The sequence below is a fragment of the Geotrypetes seraphini genome, chromosome 6 (assembly GCF_902459505.1).
Source record: "Geotrypetes seraphini chromosome 6, aGeoSer1.1, whole genome shotgun sequence".
NCBI classification, from domain to species: domain Eukaryota; kingdom Metazoa; phylum Chordata; class Amphibia; order Gymnophiona; family Dermophiidae; genus Geotrypetes; species Geotrypetes seraphini.
The window spans coordinates 147,984,521-148,003,015 of NC_047089.1; the positions used below are offsets into that span (position 1 = coordinate 147,984,521).

At 41.2% G+C, this 18,495-nt stretch overlaps 1 protein-coding gene across 1 annotated transcript in view; it reads left to right on the top strand.

The window, feature by feature from the left end:
- Positions 1-18,495, top strand: part of LOC117362918 (sodium/hydrogen exchanger 4-like) — a 104,958-nt gene that overhangs the window by 70,551 nt on the left and 15,912 nt on the right. Inside the window, exons 9-10 of the mRNA XM_033950010.1 lie at positions 6,056-6,152; positions 9,119-9,250. Coding sequence (XP_033805901.1) covers positions 6,056-6,152; positions 9,119-9,250 — 229 coding nt within the window. The remainder of the gene's footprint in view (positions 1-6,055; positions 6,153-9,118; positions 9,251-18,495) is intronic.

An 18,495-nucleotide genomic window follows, 5' to 3' on the forward strand; every position in this document is an offset into this window, starting at 1 on the left:
ATAAAGTGGCAAGCTTAGTGTGCAGAATTTGCACAGAATTCTTCACCCCCACATGCTGTGCAGAATTCAGTGCAGGCAACAGTGGCTCTGCTCACTCTCTTTTCCCCTCCAGGACTAAGGTCCCATATCAAGAACAAGAGGAAGTGAATCGCTGCAGAGGGTCATATCTTCCTCCAGTGTCCTTTGTAAAGCCTATATGGTGAAACATGATGTATATTAAAACCATAAGAATAGCCTTAGTGGGTCAGACCAATGGTCCATCTAGCCCAGTATCCCGTGTTCACAGAAGCCAATCCAAGTCACAAAATGCCTGGCAAAAACCCAAATAGTAGCAGCATTCCATGCCACCGATCTGGGGCAAGCAGTGGTTTCCCCCATGTCTGTTTCAACAGCAGACTAGGGACTTTTCCTCCAGGAACTTGTCCAAACCTTTTTTTAAACCAGCTACATTAACCGCTCTTACCGCATCTTCTGGCAATGCGTTCCAGAGCTTAACTATTCTCTGAGTGAAAAAATATTTCCTCCCATTGGTTTTAAAAGTATTACTCTGTAACTTTGAGTGTCCCCCTGGTCTTTCTAATCATTTCTAGGTTAGATTATTGTAATTCTTTATACTGCGGCATAACTCATAAAGAAATAAGAAGACTACAAATAATACAAAATACAGCTATAAAAATTATAACAAACAAAAAAATATGATCATGTTACACCTCTCTTACAAGATGCACACTGGCTATCTATTATACACAGAATTACGTTTAATATCGCATTATTAACATTTAAAATCCAACAAACACACCAGCCATTATTTCTGGACAGATTACTAATCCCTTACTCTTCATTAAGGACGCTGAGATCAACGCAACAAAACCTACTAACTATTCCTTTTTTAAAAATAATTGGGACAAGAACAACAACTATATTTTCTGTACAAGCACCCCAACTGTGGAACAATTTACCTATTTACTTACGGAACGAAACATCACTAATCAAATTCAAACGAGGTCTGAGAAGCATTCTTTATAAAGATGCATTCAATACATAGATAGAAATCGTAATAAACACAATACTTGTTCTTTAAGGAATTAAATGAGCAGAACATCAATATAGAAACTATAAGTGTTTTTAATCTTAATTCTCTTTTTTTTCTTTTCTATCAAATTATCATTAATACTAGTCGTTAAGCCCGTTACATTAACGGGTGCTAGAATTTATGTCTGTCTGTATTTTTCTTTCTGTCTCTTTCCTCCCTCCATTTCCCTGTGTAGCGCTGTCTCTGCTTTCTTCCTCAGTCTGCACTCTCAAGCTGTAACATTACTGCTTAGCTTTTTCTCCCTGCAAGCATCTCTGCTCTCTTTCTCATCCCCAGTCTCTTTGCTATTTTTCTCTTCTTGCAGGGGTCTCTGCTCTCCTTTCTCTATATGTTCCTGATTCCTGCAAACTTCTGTTTTCTCTGTATGCTCTTGATCCTGTGTTTCCCTGTAGGTGTCTTTTCCCTTTTTTTTTTTTTTTTTTATTCCTTCTTCATGTATGGTTGATTTATTAAAAGTTTTTTTATTTTTCCTATTTGTTGCATGCCTGTCTCCTTGGCCGCTGTATGTTTCTAATTTTTTGCTTTGTGTGTTTGTTTGTGTTTTTTTGCTGATTGTCTACTTGGTCGCTGTCAGTCTGTCTGTCTCATTGGCTGCTGTATGTCTGTATGCCTTTTTTTCAGTCTAACTCCTTGGCCACTGTATGTCTGGAAGGTTTTGTTTCCTGAATTTATCCTTGGGCATTGTAATTTTTATTTTTTTCTGTTTGTCTCCTTGGCTGTTTGTATTTTTTTGCTGTCTCTCTGTCTGTCTACTTGGACGCTGTATGTATGTCTGTCTCCTTGGCTGCTGTATGTCTGTTTGTCATTTTTTTTTCCTGTGTCTCTCTCTCCTTGTCCTCTGTGTTTTGTTATTTTTTTCAATCTGTCTCTTTAGCCCCCTGTCCTTCTGTGAGTGTCTGTGTCACTCTCTCTCCTTGTCCTCTGTGTTTTGTTATTTTTTCAATCTGTGTCTTTAGGCCCCTGTCCTTCTGTGACTGTCTGTGTGTCTCTCTCTACTTGTGCACTGTTGTTTGTTTTTTTCAATCTCTCTTTAGCTCCTGATCCCCTCTCACTGACCCTTGCGCGACTGCATGTAATTCCGGTTAGGTTTCCATGGCAACCCTGCTCGCGGGTCTGTGAGTGTAGGGCCGTTTTGTCGGGTCTGGCGGCGCCGGGTTGGGAAGAGTCCTGGCTCCTTTTTTGGTTTGGGCCCGTGCAGAGGGGCTCAACAGCGCACAACCACCTTTCCTTCCCTCCCTCCATCAGGTGCTGTGCAGCTCCACCAATGTTAAAAGCAGCCGCGTCGAAATCGGAGCCCTGCCACTGCCGTAGCACTTTCCCCTCTGCCTTGGTCCCGCCCCTTCTCTGACATATGGGACCGCGGCAGAGGGAACGTGTTACGGTGGCGGCAGGGCTCCAATTTCAAAGCAGCTGCTTTTAACATAGGCGGAGCTGAACTATACCTGATGGAGGAAGGGAAGGAACGGTGGAGCAAATTTGGTCAACGGCAGGAATTGTTTGGCGGACCAAGCACCGTGAAACCGTGAGGAAGGCCGCCGCAGCCTCGCAGCTAGGTAGGGGGACAACAATGGCGCTTATGCTCAAGCCCCCGCCGCAGCTCCTCTCTCGATCCTGGTGCGGTTCGAGAGAGGATTCGTGGCGGCGGCTTGAGCATAAGCACGATTGTTGTCCAAGTTGCCGAGTTTGGTGACGTAAACCTGCGCATGCGCACTAAAAAAAACCCGACGGATCAGGGAACACGTTTTTTTTAGTGCGCATGCGCGTCCTACCATTTTATTATATTAGATTAATCTGGATCTTCTTACACTCTTTATATTAAAATTTTTCTAATATTAAACCGATTAATTATTCCTAATATTACACCTCCCCTACCCTTATGTACAAACCTTAATTGTTCCCTTTTTTTTTTTTTCCTTTTTTATTAATATTATAAATTATTTAAATTGTATTTCCACCTTTTACCTACATGTTTCAATTTGTATTAATAGAACATAATGATTAGTCTGTATTTTGTCTTATTTGTATTTGTATTTGTCATCCCTGGTTTCTATTGTACATTACAATTATGTAATACGCATTGAAATATTTGATATTGCGTAAAATCAAAATTTAATAAACTTGAAACTTGAACTTGTCTTTGTAAATCTTGATGAAGTAAAAAATCGATCCACATGTACCATTCTACACCACTCAGGAATTTGTAGATGTCAATCATATCTCTCCTCAGCCGTCTTTTTTCCAAGCTGAAGAGCCCTAACCTTTTTAGCCTTTCCTCATATGAGAGGAGTTCCATCCCCTTTATCGTCTTAGTCACTCTTCCTTGAACCTTATCTTTTTGAGATAAGACCAGAACTGAATGCAATACTCAAGGTGAGGTCGCACCATTGAGCGATACAGAGGCATTATAGGCATTATAACATTCTTAGTCTTGTTTACCATCCCTTTTCTAATAATTCCTATCACCTTGTTTACTCTTTTGGCTTCTGCTGCACATTGGGTGGAAGGTTTCAGCGTATTGTCTACGATGACACTCAGATCTTTTTCTTGAGCGCTGATTCCCAAGGTGGACCCTAGCATCCGATAATTATGATATGGATTATTCTTTCCAATGTGCATCACTTTGCATTTGTCCACATTAAATTTTATCTGCCATTTGGACTCCCAGTCTTCTAATTTCCTAAGGTCTTCCTGCAGTTTGTCACAGTCCATATGCATTTTAACAACTTTGAACAGTCTAGTGTCATCTGCAAATTTAGTCACCTCACTTGTATTTTCAATTTCCAGATTATTTATAAATAAGTTAAATAGTACCTGTCCTATACACCACTATTTACCCTCCTCCATTGAGAAAAATGGCCATTTAAACCTACCCTTTGTTTTCTGTCCAATAACCAATTCTTGATCCACAATTGAACATTGCCTCCTATCCCATGACACTTTAATTTTCTCTGGATCCTCTCATGAAAAACTTTGTCAAAAGCATTCTGGAAGCTTTCTTGGAAGAGAGGTCTGATGAGGAGGCTGGCGTATAAAGCTTAGAGTGGTAAAAGTTATTGAGCTTGGAGTCCTATAAATGCTTGAAGATTAGATGCAAATTGGATCCCCAGGGTAAAGGTGGATGTTCTGTGTAAATGCTGGAGCTATACATGTAATTTATGGCAGTGCTTCTCAACTGGTGCATTGTGAGATCTGAATATTCACAATTATTTTTACATTTAGTAAACATTTCTATACTGCTTATGTTAACCAAATGTCAGTTCAAATCAGTTTACAAAATTACATTTGCAACTTCCAAAACAAAAGTGAACGTAAAAGATTTACACATTAAGACATTAAAAATCGGTCAGTGGCTGTATCTGATTTGTTAAATAGTTTTGAATATCAGGAGGTGTAAAATACCAACATACACATGTATGTGTGTATGTTTGTTGTTCAGCGCTGCATATGCCTATCGGTGCTAAAGAAATGTTAAATAGTAGTAGCAATAGTGTTGACCCTATTAATACTTTAGAAGTAGAAATTGTAAAAATAGGTGCTACCTCCGTATGTAGATGGAACGTACACATCCATTCCTGCATATATTTCAGAAAAGGCTCTATGTCTGCAGATCCTTTTCTAATATACTACTAACATTTTTCACATGTTGATCTGGACATCTCAATTTATACTTATTTATTTATTTAAGTATTTATACACACTTATAGCTGGAGCAGTTTACATTCAAGTACCCACGTATTTTTCTCTGTCTGTTCTGATGGGCTCACAATCTGGCTAACGTACCTGGGACAATGGAGTGTTTAGTGACTTGCCCAGGGTCACAAAGTGCTGGGCTTGATCCTGCAATCTCAGGGTGCTGAGGCTGCCGCCCTAACCACTAGGCCGCTCTTCCACTCTGATGGGTATGCTTTTTCTGAAACCTGCCTTCATATGTTTTTGAAAAAGAGGGAAGATAGAGAGCTTATGACTGGTGGCAAGAAGGGAGACAGTGATAGAGATGGACTCACTACCTTTGCTCCACATCCAGGAGATCATATCCAAAATTTCCTTGCCTATTTTAAAAAATATATTTTAGCCATTTATAACCCGCTCTATCAAAGCAATTCTATGTGGCTTACAAATAACCTACATGATCAGGTGGAGGGATAACAGACAATAAATGAAATTAATATGAGCATAAGTAAGCAAAAATAAACTTCAAAATATGTAAAAGAATAATACACTTGAATGAATAGATACACTTTCAAACATTTCCAAATATGCAAAGAAGAAATCATAGTTCATTAAATCCTGTAGTAAAAGATTCCATGAAGAGGACTGACCACATAAAAGTTCAAGGATCTATAATCATTCCATCTAACCTCATGAAGTGATAGTGCAGCTAACAATTTTTCTGTGGACCTCAAAATACATATAGGTTGATAACCATGCAGGGAAGAGGCTAAAACTTTTAGAGCCTCATCATGCAATGCTTTGAAGATGAGTCTAGCTCTTAATTTGAATTCTGCATTAAACAGGCAACCAGTGTACACTTTTCAAAACTGGTAAGATATGAATAGAATGAGACAGACCCAATAAAATCCATGCCACTGCATTCTGAGCTATTTGCAATGCCCTTGGTACACAAATGGGGTTGCCCACATACAGAGCATTACAACAGTCAAAGTAAGGTGTAATAAGTGATTGGATCCATGTTCTAAAATGATCATGTCAGAAAATTCCAAAACTCCCTCGCTAAATTTTAATTGAAAATTTAGTAAATAAATGGGATTCCATCCTGTCATGATCTGTCCAAAAACTAATTCATCTGGAGATACAACCCCAGGAGTTGTATCATTCTGAACCCAATGCTAACAGTGTTTCCATGCCCTATCTCTTAAGATTTATCTCCCTATAAAGGATAAATACTGGCAGTCTATTTGCATTTATAACAGGTTAATGTTTACTTTCTCCTGACATTTGCAGGAAGTATTGTGATCAACATGTACAAAGGCTTTCTCCGGAAGACGCTGAATCAATGAGGGATATGCTATCACAGAATTTATATCACATCCGACAAAGGGTATGTAATGACTCTCCTGTACTATGCATGCATTTTCTGAGTGATATCTATGTAGTGGGTGGAAACATGAAGGCTCTCTGTTTGCTCTCCTCGCTGCTATGGCAACAGCTTCCTTCCCTCATTAAGGAAAAAGTCAACTTGATTCTTCTAAGAAGAAGTTAGTATTTGTACCTCTTTATACTTTACTATGAGAACAAGAAGTGTGAACAGAAATGTTGTACCATGTAGCAAATAATTCCATTTTATAATACGTATGATTGAACTGGAAAGCTTCATATGTTATAAGAGATTTTAGGCGAAAGAGTAGCTGTAATATTTCACCTTAAGATGTGATTTTCTACATTTAGTAGTAAGTATATAATTGTAGACACTAGTTTTAAGAGTCGGGTTTCTACTGTAGTAACCTGGGAGAGGAGGATGGGAGCAATTCTACAAAGATCATCCACATTTGGGCATCAAAATGCTGAGCATTGAGTGTGAATTCTATAATGTAGTGTTCCGCAAACTTTTAAAAGCTGCGGCACATTAAACTCGGGGCCACTGCTGGAGAGCATCCGGAGATGCGTGGATGTTGATGCGATGACACTGTGCGCATGCGTGATGTCATCGCATCAACGTCCGTGCATGAACGGAGGCCCTCCAGACGGGCCCCTATGCCTACAACCACCACACCGGTGGTTGGGACTGGAGGAGGAGAGGTGTAGAGAGAAGGAGAGGCAGAGATAAAGAGACGAGGCGCCAGCTGAATGCCTAAAGGACGTGCCTCTCGCCACAAAAGGCAAATTTTGTAAGCAGTCAGACTGCGCCAGTGCCTCTCCTCCTTGCCAGCATCTCACAGCACATCTGGAATCTTGCCATGGTACACTACACAGAGTTTGTAATACATTGCTCTAAAGCATGCATCCGGGTGCCCAGATGTTGTTATAGAGTAGTTGGCATTTACGCACCAACATTTAGGCACTATCCCTTATGTCATAAATATTAGTGCATAAATGTTGCATTTAAATGTGTAACTTATAGTATTCTATAAATTACATGCATAATGTGGGAGCTGTTCATGACCTGCCCTGGTGAATGCTCCACTGCAGTTACACGCTATGGGTAGATTCAGTAAATGGTACCCAAAGTTAGGAATGAGGATGATCCGTGCTAAGCTGGTATTCTGTAACGGGTACTCTGCACAGAATAGCCTTTGGCCCAGATTCAATAAACAGTGTCTGAAGTTAAGCACCTAGAACTGCATGTTTGGCTGATCTAGGCACCTAACTTAATTTTCTTAATTGATGCTGTTAATTGAAAGCAGCATTTAAAAATCAATTTTAAAAAGATTTTAAAAATTAATTAGCTGGTAGACATCTAACTTGGTAGGCGCCTACCACGTTGAGGTAGGTGTCTACATCGAGATGCCTACCAGCAAGTAGATGTGGTTAGGGGCGGATTCTGGGTGGATTTTGGGCTTGGTTTGGCTTAGGCACTGGTAGGCCCTTAACTTAGGTACAACTCATTTAGGTCAAGAAAACCCTGGCCTAAATGGCAGTGCACCTAAGGATTCAATGCCTACCAGTGCCTAAGACCAGTTAGCTGCCACTAGGTTCGATTCTGTAAATGGTGCCTAGCGGATGATTGACAATTCCACTCAATGGCACCTAGAAGTTAGGCATCATTTATAGAATCATGGCTTTTGCATCTAACTTTGGTCTGTCAAAGGCTGGTGTAAATACTTTTGTTCAACTGATGGCAATTAGGTGCACAAATGTAGGTATCTTATAACATTGCACCTAATTTCTGGGAAAACCCCTGACCCACTCATTCCCCTCGCATGGCCATGACCTCTTTGGAGTTGCACACTATGAAATTAAGTCACACAGGTTATAGAATAAGACGTAGGGCAGATATGTGTGTAACTCTTATTTATTGCCAATTAAGTGCTTGTTAATGCCAATATCTGATTGCTATCGCCTAATTAGCTAATTCGTTTACAGCCAGATCTATGAACCATGCCCAAAACTGCATGCCCAATTTTGGCAGACCTATATAGAATCCTGTGGTATGTGCCCTGTGCATTCATATTCTAGAATACTGCTGTGCCCACCGGCATTAAGATGAGGGAACAGATGATACCAGCAGAGGTGTACTGAAGGTGAGAGGCGCCCAGGGCGGTGGCACCCCACCCTCTTCTGCACCCCACGGTACTTCCCCACCCTTTGTCGTGCGCACATGCCCCTTCCCCTGAGCGTGAGCAGCAACACCAACTTGCTGCCTGTGTCGGCTCTCCCTCTGATGTCACCTCCTAGGCATGGGACCTGGAAGTGATGTCAGAGGGAGAGCCAATGCTGGCACGAGCAGCACATTAGAGTTGCTGCTTATCCCGATGAAGAGCTAGAGGTATGGTGGGGGGAAGTGAAGGTGTGCACGTGGCCGGGAGGATTGGAAAGGAGTGGGGGTGGGGAAAGGAGGACAGGTGCTGGTGCCCCCAGCAAGACAGCACTCAGGACAGACTGCCCCCCCCCTTTTACTAAGCCACTAGTTATCAGCACACTGATTGAGGATTTTTGTTGTGGTTGGTCCTTTTGAAGTCCTTAAATAGCAACAGCAGGTCATGAAACAATGGCCTCTGTTGGTAGGACTTGAAAGCTTCAAAGATAAGTTTGAAATGTTAAATTTAATTTCCTTGAGATACTAAGGTGCTCATTTTCAATGCAGATGAATGTTTTAAAATGACTAAAAGCACATCCATTTGAAAAAATGTCCACTGAAATAAATTACCTCCAGATGTTCAAGTTCTTGGTGGTCTTCTTGATGTTCAAAATTGATTTCTTTTAGCAGGTTTCTCTCAATGCCTGATTTCCTCATGGTTTTTTTGTTTGTTTTTTGGACATAATCTTGTTGTGGAAAAGTACCTAATAAACACTGAAATCTGTGACTAATATATGTGAAAAATTTTAATAATAACATTTCTATTTTAGACTTTGTCATATAATAGATACAATCTACCAACTGAAGAAAGTCAAAGGCAAAGCAAGGAAATTCTTATCCGTCATCACCACACTTTGAACGCAAACCAACGAAAAGGCAACAGCCTACCATTGCAGAGACAAGTAAGTGTCATGTTACTATTTATATGATATTTAAATATTTAAATTATTTTCTTACCTGAATTTTAAAAACCTGTGATAAACAAATACAGTTTCACCAACCTTCATGGTTTCATATAGTCGACCTACAATGAAACAGTCAGTTTCTTTTCTAACTTGATACAGTAAAATCCAGAAAAGTTGTGAGCTAATTCAGATAATCTAATTACTACTACCGTACTACTGCTACTATCTATCATTTCTGTAGTGCTGAAAGGTGTACACAGCACTATACATTTAACATTCAAAGATGATCCTTGCTCAAAAGAGCTTATAATCTAATTTGGACAGGGTTGGGGATTTTCTAGCAAAAAAGAATGATACGATGGATAAAAGTAACTGATGGTGAGTGAGTTAAGAGTTGAAAGCAGCTTCAAAAAAGTGGGTTATTAGCATGGATTTGAATACTGCCAGAGACAGAACATGAATCTGGCAGCCTGTTCCAAGCAAATGGCTTGGCAAGAAAGAAGGGGCAGAGTCTGGAGCTGGTGATGGAGGAGAATGGTACAGATAAGATGGATTTACACAATGAAAGGAGCATAGGGGGAGATGTTATTCTCTATATGCTTATTGATCATTGTTCTAGTTTCTAAATTTCAGAGCAGAGCAGAATGTATTTCTTGCCAGGGAACTTCCTTGTGCCTCTCCTCATTACTTGTTTCAGTGGACTTCGATTGCTTTGGTACCAACTAAGGAGGGTGCTGTACTCCACTGCAGAAGGGGAGAAGTTTTCAAGTTCTTGAAGGGATATACTTCTGCAGTTCACAGGAAATGGGAATCAACAGCTCAAGTATAGACTCCTGTGTATCCTAACATAACTCAGATAAGATATGGAGGAGTGTGTGTCGGAGTGGTTGGAACTATAGCCTCAGCACCCTGGAGTTGTGGGTTCAAACCCTATGCTGCTCCTTGTGACCCTGGGCAAGTCACTCATTCCTCCATAGCCCCAGGTACGTTAGATAGATTGTGAGCCCACTGAGACAGTTAAGGAAAATGCTTGAGTACCTGATTGTAAAACCGCTTAGATAATCTTGATAGGCGGTATATAAATACCTACCTAATAATAATAATATAGGGATGAGAGATATTGAGGGGCTAGAGAGTGAATGCACTTGTAAGTCAGTAAGAGGAGTTGAACTGTTTTCAGAAACGGATGGGGACCCAATGAAATGACTTGAGGAGAGGGGGTAATGTGAGCGTGGGCATTGCAGCTCTCACAGAAAATGAGTCAGGCAGTAGCATTTTGAACGGATTGAAGGGGAGACCTCAGAGAAGTATATTGCAGTAGTCTAAGCGAGAGGAGATGACAGCATGGATATGGGTTTTGGTAGTGTGCTCAGAGAGGAGAGGTCAAATTTTTGTTATATTATTGAGGAGAAAGCGACAAGTTTTAGCAGTTTGTTGGATCTTAATGGAAAATGAGAGAGAAAAGTCAAAGATTATCCTGAGGTAGTGAGTAGACAAGACAGGGAGGATGAGAGTGTTATCCACAGAAATAAAGAATGACGGGAGGGGAAAGGTGGGTTTAGGCAGAAAGGTAAGGCATTCAATTTTAGCCATGTTCAATTTTAGATGGTGATGAGACATCCAAGCGGTAATGTCGGACAGGCTGGCTGAGACTTGGGCCTGAATTCCTGTAGAGATATCTGGTTTGGAGATGTAGATCTGGGAATCATCAGCATAAAGGTGTGTGGAAGTGGAAGAGTAAGGGGTTATCTTCCACTAACAGTACCATTCCATCTCCATACAGCAGGGTCTACTAGCCCAAGACTGAGTGGACTACATGTCCCAGACCATACTGGGCCTTACGGGCTCAATGCTAAGCCATCTTAACAAGGTAACCCTGCTGAGTCAGGAGGTGGGGGTTCAGTAGGGAGTTGTTTATCAGCCATAGAGGAGAATCATTGGGGGGGAGGTCCCCACGAGAGAGAAAAATCTCTGAGGAAGGAAGGCATCCAGGAGAGATAGAAACTCCCCTTTCCTAGCAGTAGGCTGAGGGAACCTTGGAAAGATATGGGACACGTCAGGTAGTTGAGGCCAGCAACGTGCTCGACTTCAAGAAACGATGGGATAAACATGTGGGTTCACTTCGGGAAATTGCTTAGGGTAGTGTTCTTTTAAGGGGAGGGTTCTTTTGAGTGGGCAGACGTGTTGGGCTGACAGCCCTTTTCTGCCATCATATTATATGTTTCTATGTTTCTATGTGCAAGAACTGGTTTCTACTGAAACAGGGTAAGCCAAGCCCACAAGGAGAATAATTGTGGAAGTGACTTAAGGCTATGAAAACTAAGCAATTGTTTGTGCCTTTCCCGAGTCTGTGAAGAAACAGACTCAGGTCTCTAGAAAAATAAAAGCTTTCTGCTTGTTGCACCTTTGTATAGTGGGTGTGCTGTTTTGAGTGCATGTGAACAGGGCTCTGGGTGAGTCTAGACTGGACTCTGCCACAAGGTAATATTGAAAACCATGGGAGACAGTGTACCAAGAAAGTGGGTATATATGGAGAAGATGAGAGGGCCCAAGACAGAGCCATGAGGTACACCAATAGATGATGGGATAGCAGCAGAAAAGGATCATATACTGAAAGTATATACACTGAAAGTACAATGGGAGAGATAGGAAGAAAGCCAGGAGAGAACAGAACCCTGGAATCCCAGTGAAGATAGTGTATCGAGGAGTAGGTTGTGATCAACAGTATCAAAGGCAGCAGATAGATCAAGAAGGATGAGGATAGAGCATAGGCCAGCGATGGCGAACCTATGGCACGCGTGCCAGCTGTGGCACGTGAAGGCCTTGCAGCTGGCACGTGGGAAGGTCCGCAATAGAGAGCTGCACGGGAACGGGGCTGGATGTACTAAGTCACGTGGCTTTTCTCCCTACCTGCTCTGCTTGCAGCACAGAGCCGAACGGAAGTCTTCCCGACGTCAGCGCGGACGTCGGAGGGAGGGAGGGCTGACGTCGGGAAGACTTCCGTTCGGTAAGCCCCTCTCTGATGGTAAGCCCCTCTCTGATGGAGATTTTATCAAAAAGGCAATTTTGGCTGGGAGTAATTCACTCTTCCATGATTTCCAAAACAAGGATAAAATTGTGCAGCGCATCTCTGAGATGCCGCTAAGCAGAAATACTGCAAAAGATAGGGTTCTGCGAATGGCTGCTGATGTTAGTCAACAGCTTACTTGCGACTTACAAAAAGCACCCTTCTACTCCATGTGCTTGGATGAAAGTACAGATATTACTAACCATGCAAGACTAGCACTCATTTTGCGTTATGCTACTGGTGACATCATGAGAGAAGAGCTTGTAAAACTGCTGTCTTTGCCTGGAAGAACACAAGGGATAGATATCCACAATGCTGTGATGGAGGCTTTTTCATCACTAGACATAAGTCCAGAAAAAGTGGTTTCAGTTACTAGCGATGGAGCACCTAGCATGGTGGGGACAACATCAGGATTCATTCATTTCTTTGCTAAGGAAGCAAAACATTCACTGATTCAATTTCACTGCATAATACATCAAAAGGCTCTCTGCGCCAAAGAAAGCAGCAAAAAACTTGACAATGTCCTCAAAGATGTAACAAAAATGGTGAACTTCATCATGGTACGTGCTCTTAATTTTCGACAATTTCAAGCCCTTCTTGATGAGGTTCAGGCACAATATAACACTTTACTGATGTACAATAATGTCCGGTGGCTGAGCAGAGGACGAGTGTTAGAGAGATTTGTGGCCTGCTTGGAAGAAGTTAGGCTATTTATGAACGAAAAGGGGGAAGACTATCCTCAACTCACCAACATGGCCTGGCTTACCAACCTCATGTTCTTTACAGATTTTACTAACCACTTTAATGTACTAAACAAAAAATTACAAGGCATGGGAAAAACAGCAGAAAGCTTAGTGACATCAAAGCTTTTGAGAGAAAATTGCATGTTTTTGAAAAAGACCTTGAGAGTGGACAGCTAAAATATTTTCCCAACCTAAAAATACATTTGGATAATTCTACAACATTTGTGGACAGTCATAAAAAACATCAGGAAATCCACAAAGCATATTCCACCATTGTAGCCGAAGCAAAGGAGAATTTTAGTAAAAGATTTTCTCAGTTCCGTAAGATGGAGACAACCCTTTCATTTATAACTTCCCCAGAAAAGTCCACATTTGAAGATCTTGATCTTTCCTGCTTACAGTGGTTGGATATTCAAAATTTGGAAATGGAGCTACGAGAATTTCAAGAAAGCTCTATCTGGAAAAGTAAATTCAATGACCTGCATGCGGCTCTTGAACGTATTGAGTGTGAAAGGGTGACAAATGAAATCACTGCTAACAGTTCTGAAAATGAAATCCTAAAAGCATGGAATTCTCTGCCAGACAATTTTAAGTCCATGAAAGCACTTGGGATTGCTCTTCTTACTTTGTTTGGGTCATCCTATGCTTGTGAGCAGCTGTTTTCGGCTTTGAATCATATAAAATCTGATGCTAGAAACAGATTAACGGATGACATGAGTGCTGCATGTGTTGCTCTGAAATTAACGCACTATGAGCCAAGGATTGACAAGTTATCAGCATGCATGCAACAACAAAAATCACATTAATTTTTTTCAGAGCATGCCCAATGCATATGTTTACATGAAGCAGTGTTTTCAGTTTGCAGTTAAGAAACTTTCTAAGTTATTTAAATATTATTTAAAGATGTTATTTAAAAAAGGGACTTTACATGGCCCTGTTGTATTACAATCTGGAATTTCTAATAAAAACGGTTGGTTTAATTGAAAGCTCTTTTGTTTTCTTTACATCATATTATTAGAAATGTAATGATTTAACTATTTTCTAATTTGATTGTAAATTTTACAAAAAACATGTATAGACTCTTTGGGAATACACACCGAGTCTTGACACAGTTAACAGTTTTAAGAAGTTTATCTTTTTTTTTACTCAGGATACATTTGACATGTTATGTGAATAATACATTTAAAATATATTGTGTAACTGAATCAAATTCTTCCTAAATTCATTAAATTGAATGAAATCATTAAAACATTATAAATTGCCAATAAATTGAAATGAAAACCAAAGGATTGTGAATCAAATTGATTCTCTGACAATACAAAGATTCCAACCTTTAAAAATGATGTTACATAGTTCAGGCAACTTTATAAAGAGTTTTTAGATACTAAAATCTTGTTATTAAGGTTTAATTGACGTGCTGGCACTTTGAGGAAATTCTTTGGTTTTGTGCGGCAGTTTGGGCACTCGGGCTCAAAAAGGTTAGCCATCACTGGCATAAGCCATTGGATCTGGCCAGGAACAGGTCATTAGAGACTTTAGCGAGGGCAATTTCCTTAGACTGGAGAGGGTGAAAGCCCAATTGAAGAGGGTCAAGAATATCTTGAGAAGAAAGAAGTCCTGGCAGTGGCAGCAAACAACACATTTGAGTAGCTTGGATAGGAAGGGAAAAAGGGAGATGGGGTAATAGCTGGAGAGAGATGCGGGGTCTAGTGAGTGTTTTTTGAGGTGAGGTATGATTGTGGCATGTTTGAAGACATCAGGAACTGTTGCAGTGGAGAGTAATAGGTTGAGGATGTGACAGATGGGAGGGTTGACAGTGGGAGTGGGAATCGGATCAGAGTAACAGGTGGTGGGTTTGAAGGAGAAGAGAAGGTGAGCAGTTTCCTTTTCAGTGACTTCAGAAAAGGAGAAAAAAGTATAGTTTTGTGTATATATCCCATGGGAAAACATATGATTTTACATTTTATCACAAGAATTGCAGGGTATGCATGTGTGTTGGAAATACATTACGAGTATTTTATATACTAAACAGCAATCCCAATATGAAGTGGTTGGAATCAGCAGGATATCTGATGATGATATTCCTGTCTTAGTTGCGGGTAATACATTGCTCTGGGGTATACATACAAAGATGTGGGCTATCCATAATTTTACTTACAGAAACAGTGCTTTCTTGTGGGTTGGACATGGAAATGAGTCATGCTCAAGTATAGCGTATATACGAGAAAATAGAGTTTCTGTTTTGGTCTCCTTCAGTTTGTGTAAAGAGATGCACACATACCATTTTCAAGGATAGAAGACCTACAGCCCATGCCATTAGGTTGACCATGCCGTTTTACCTCCAAGTTTGTTTGATTGATGCATACACAGAGACATGGGTGAGTCTCAGTGTATGCATCTATATCTCTCTTTATGTATAGCTATGTCTAAAGCTACCTAATAGATCTATTAGATATAGATATCCATCTAGATCTAAATTACATTTCGTACAACAAAGTATTGCAGATCTATTGAAATCATTTTTAGCTGTAACTAGGTCAGCTCTTACTAAAATATCCCGTTTATGCTAGCAGCAGGAAATTGAAATAAACCCTAAATGAAGACAAGCTGAGCAGGATTCAGTCTTCTAGCATTCTCTTCCTCTTCAATATGGAGAGGATAGAAGCTTAGAGGTTCATAATCGAAACAGAAATACGTCTAAAAATCCACCTAAATCGACACTTGGACAACCTAAAATACAGGTCATCCAAGTGCCGATAATCAAAACGGGTTTTTAGATGTATCCAGTGACTTTTTAGGCCTCTCAATGCCACTGTATGCCCAGAGCTGAAAGGGGCATTTTAGAAGGCGTGGTGAGGGTGAGATTTGGGTGGGACATGGGCCAACCTAGACATAGTCGTACTGCAAGTATACCAAAAGTTTTACGAGGCTGCTTGGACAGAACTTACACATTGTGATTTAAGTGATCTAAAAACAGGTCTAAGTGACCAGATAACCACTGTAGACACAAAGTACCTACACTCCCCCAGTGATCACTGATCCCTCTACACCGCTATAAAAATTGGAATAAAAATGTACATACCTGTATCAGCACCTGGCATAGGAAAGCCTAGTAGAGCTGCACAGAGGTGGCTTAAGTAGTCTGGGAGGTGAGCTAGGGAACCATAGAGAGGAGGTCCCAGGCCAATAAGCCACACTAACCACAGCATTCATGGTGAAAAATGTAAGCCCACCAAAAATAAAACCCAATCCATACTGCACTGCCATATATGTGCCACCTGCAGCTATAAGGGCTATTGTGGTGGTAGACAGGTGGGTATAGTAGGTTTTAGGGGGCTCATCATGACCTGCAAAGGAGTTGTGGTGAGATTTTTGTGTGGCACCTTTTTTGTGAAGTTCACAGCAGTGCCCTGTAAAGTGACCCACTACTCTGTTGCCTGTCTGGGTTGCCAATCCATCACTTTCATGGATCCTCCTATGTCCAAATGGTCTTGTTCTAGGTGGTTGGGACTTGGACGATTTTTTGGATGAGAATGCGGTATAAAGATAGACGACTTGGTGGTTTGGACGATCAAATGGCTGGATATAGAAGTAGATGATTTTCAGGGAAAAAAATATTTTGGACACATTTTTTGAGAATGGACTTTACATGCTGCCAATTTCAGATGACTAGCACCCTAGGCCTAAAACGGACTTAGACATATTTTTTGATTATGCCCCTCCACTTGTTCAGTCTGCCCATTTAAATTTCCAGAAAGTACTGACACCTCTTCAGGAGGTGTGTACATATTCATCAAAACGGTAGGCACTGAGAAAAAAAAAAACACATTCAAATATGTTTTGGCAGTTTAAGACTTTAACCATCCTGTCTCTAACCACCAAGTACAGTTATCTATGCTACTCTCCACAACCATTTATCTAATCTAATCTAATCTAAATCTTGGGTTTATATACCGCATCATCTCCGCAGATGGAGCTCGACACGGTTTACATGGTTAGGGAAGGAACGGAACTCCAGTGGAATTATATAAGTATGAGAGAGAGAGGTTGGTGTGAGAGTGCCAGGAGCGGGACGGGGTTACGTTCTGGAGAAGAGCCAGGTCTTCAGATGCTTACGGAATGGTAGAAGGGGGCTCAAATTGCGGAGAGGGGAAGGGAGACTGTTCCAGAGCTGAGTGATTCTGAAAGGGAGGGAAGAGCCAAGTTTACCAACAAGGGAGATGCCTTTTAAGGAGGGGTAGGATAGTTTTAATTTTTGAGTGGATCTAGTGGAGGTTGGATTTGAGGAATTCCAGGATAGAGGATAAAAGGAGGAAGGATACCGTGGAGGATCTTGAAGGTTAGGCAGGCACATTTAAAGTAGACCCTGGAAATAACGGGAAGCCAGTGGAGTTTGGATAGGAGCGGTGTGACATGGTCAAATTTACTTTTTGAGAAGATAAGTTTGGCCGCGGTGTTCTGGATTAGTTGGAGTCTGTGGAGGCTTTTCTTTGTTAAGCTTAGGTAAATGGAATTGCAATAATCCAATCTGGAGAGGATAATGGATTGTACGAGGACGGCAAAGTGTTTTTGGTGGAAGCAGGAATCTCACTTTCCTCAGCATGTGAAGGCTGCAAAAGCATTTTTTTATCAGGGAGTTGAGGTGGTCGTTGAAGGATAATGATGAATCTATGGTGATGCCCAGAACTTTGCTAGAGAATTCCAGCTGTAGAGAGGAGCCTGTGGGCAGTGGGATGGAAGTGGGTAATTGATCAAGTTTAGGGCCGAGCCAAAGTAGTTTAGTTTTGGACTCGTTCAATTTCATTTGTACAGTGTGAGCCCAGGATTGAAGTTTGGTTATGCAAGAAGAAATGTTAGCTGCGAGACTGGTGAGGTTCGCGTCGGTCTCGATGAGGACCAGGATATCGTCGGCGTAAGTGTAGAGTGTTTCTAGGGGGGATAGGTGGAGAAGATTCAGGGAGGACATATAAATGTTGAAGAGGATGGGAGAAAGGGGGGAGCCTTGTGGGACTCCACAAGTCGGTTTCCATGGGGAGGAAGAGGAACCATGTTTGGTGACGGTGTAAGAGCGAGAACGTAAGAAGTTCGAGAACCAGTCAAGGACTGTAGAACTAATGCCTATCTCGGAGAGTAGGAAGATTAGAATGTCATGGTGGACAACGTCAAAGGCAGCAGAGAGGTCGAATTGAAGGAGAACGGCAAATTTTTTGTGAGAGTGAAATTGTTGGATCTTCGAGATTAGGGAGGCCAGGAGGGTTTCGGTACTGAAGTTGGGTCTGAAGCCGTATTGATAGGGTAGGAGGACAGAGAATCTTTCCAGGTAGGCTGAGAGTTGGGAGGAGACGATGGACTCTAGCAATTTGGTTAGGAGCGGAATGTTTGCTATTGGGCGATAATTGGATGGGGAGGAGGGGTCTAGGTCAGCTTTCTTC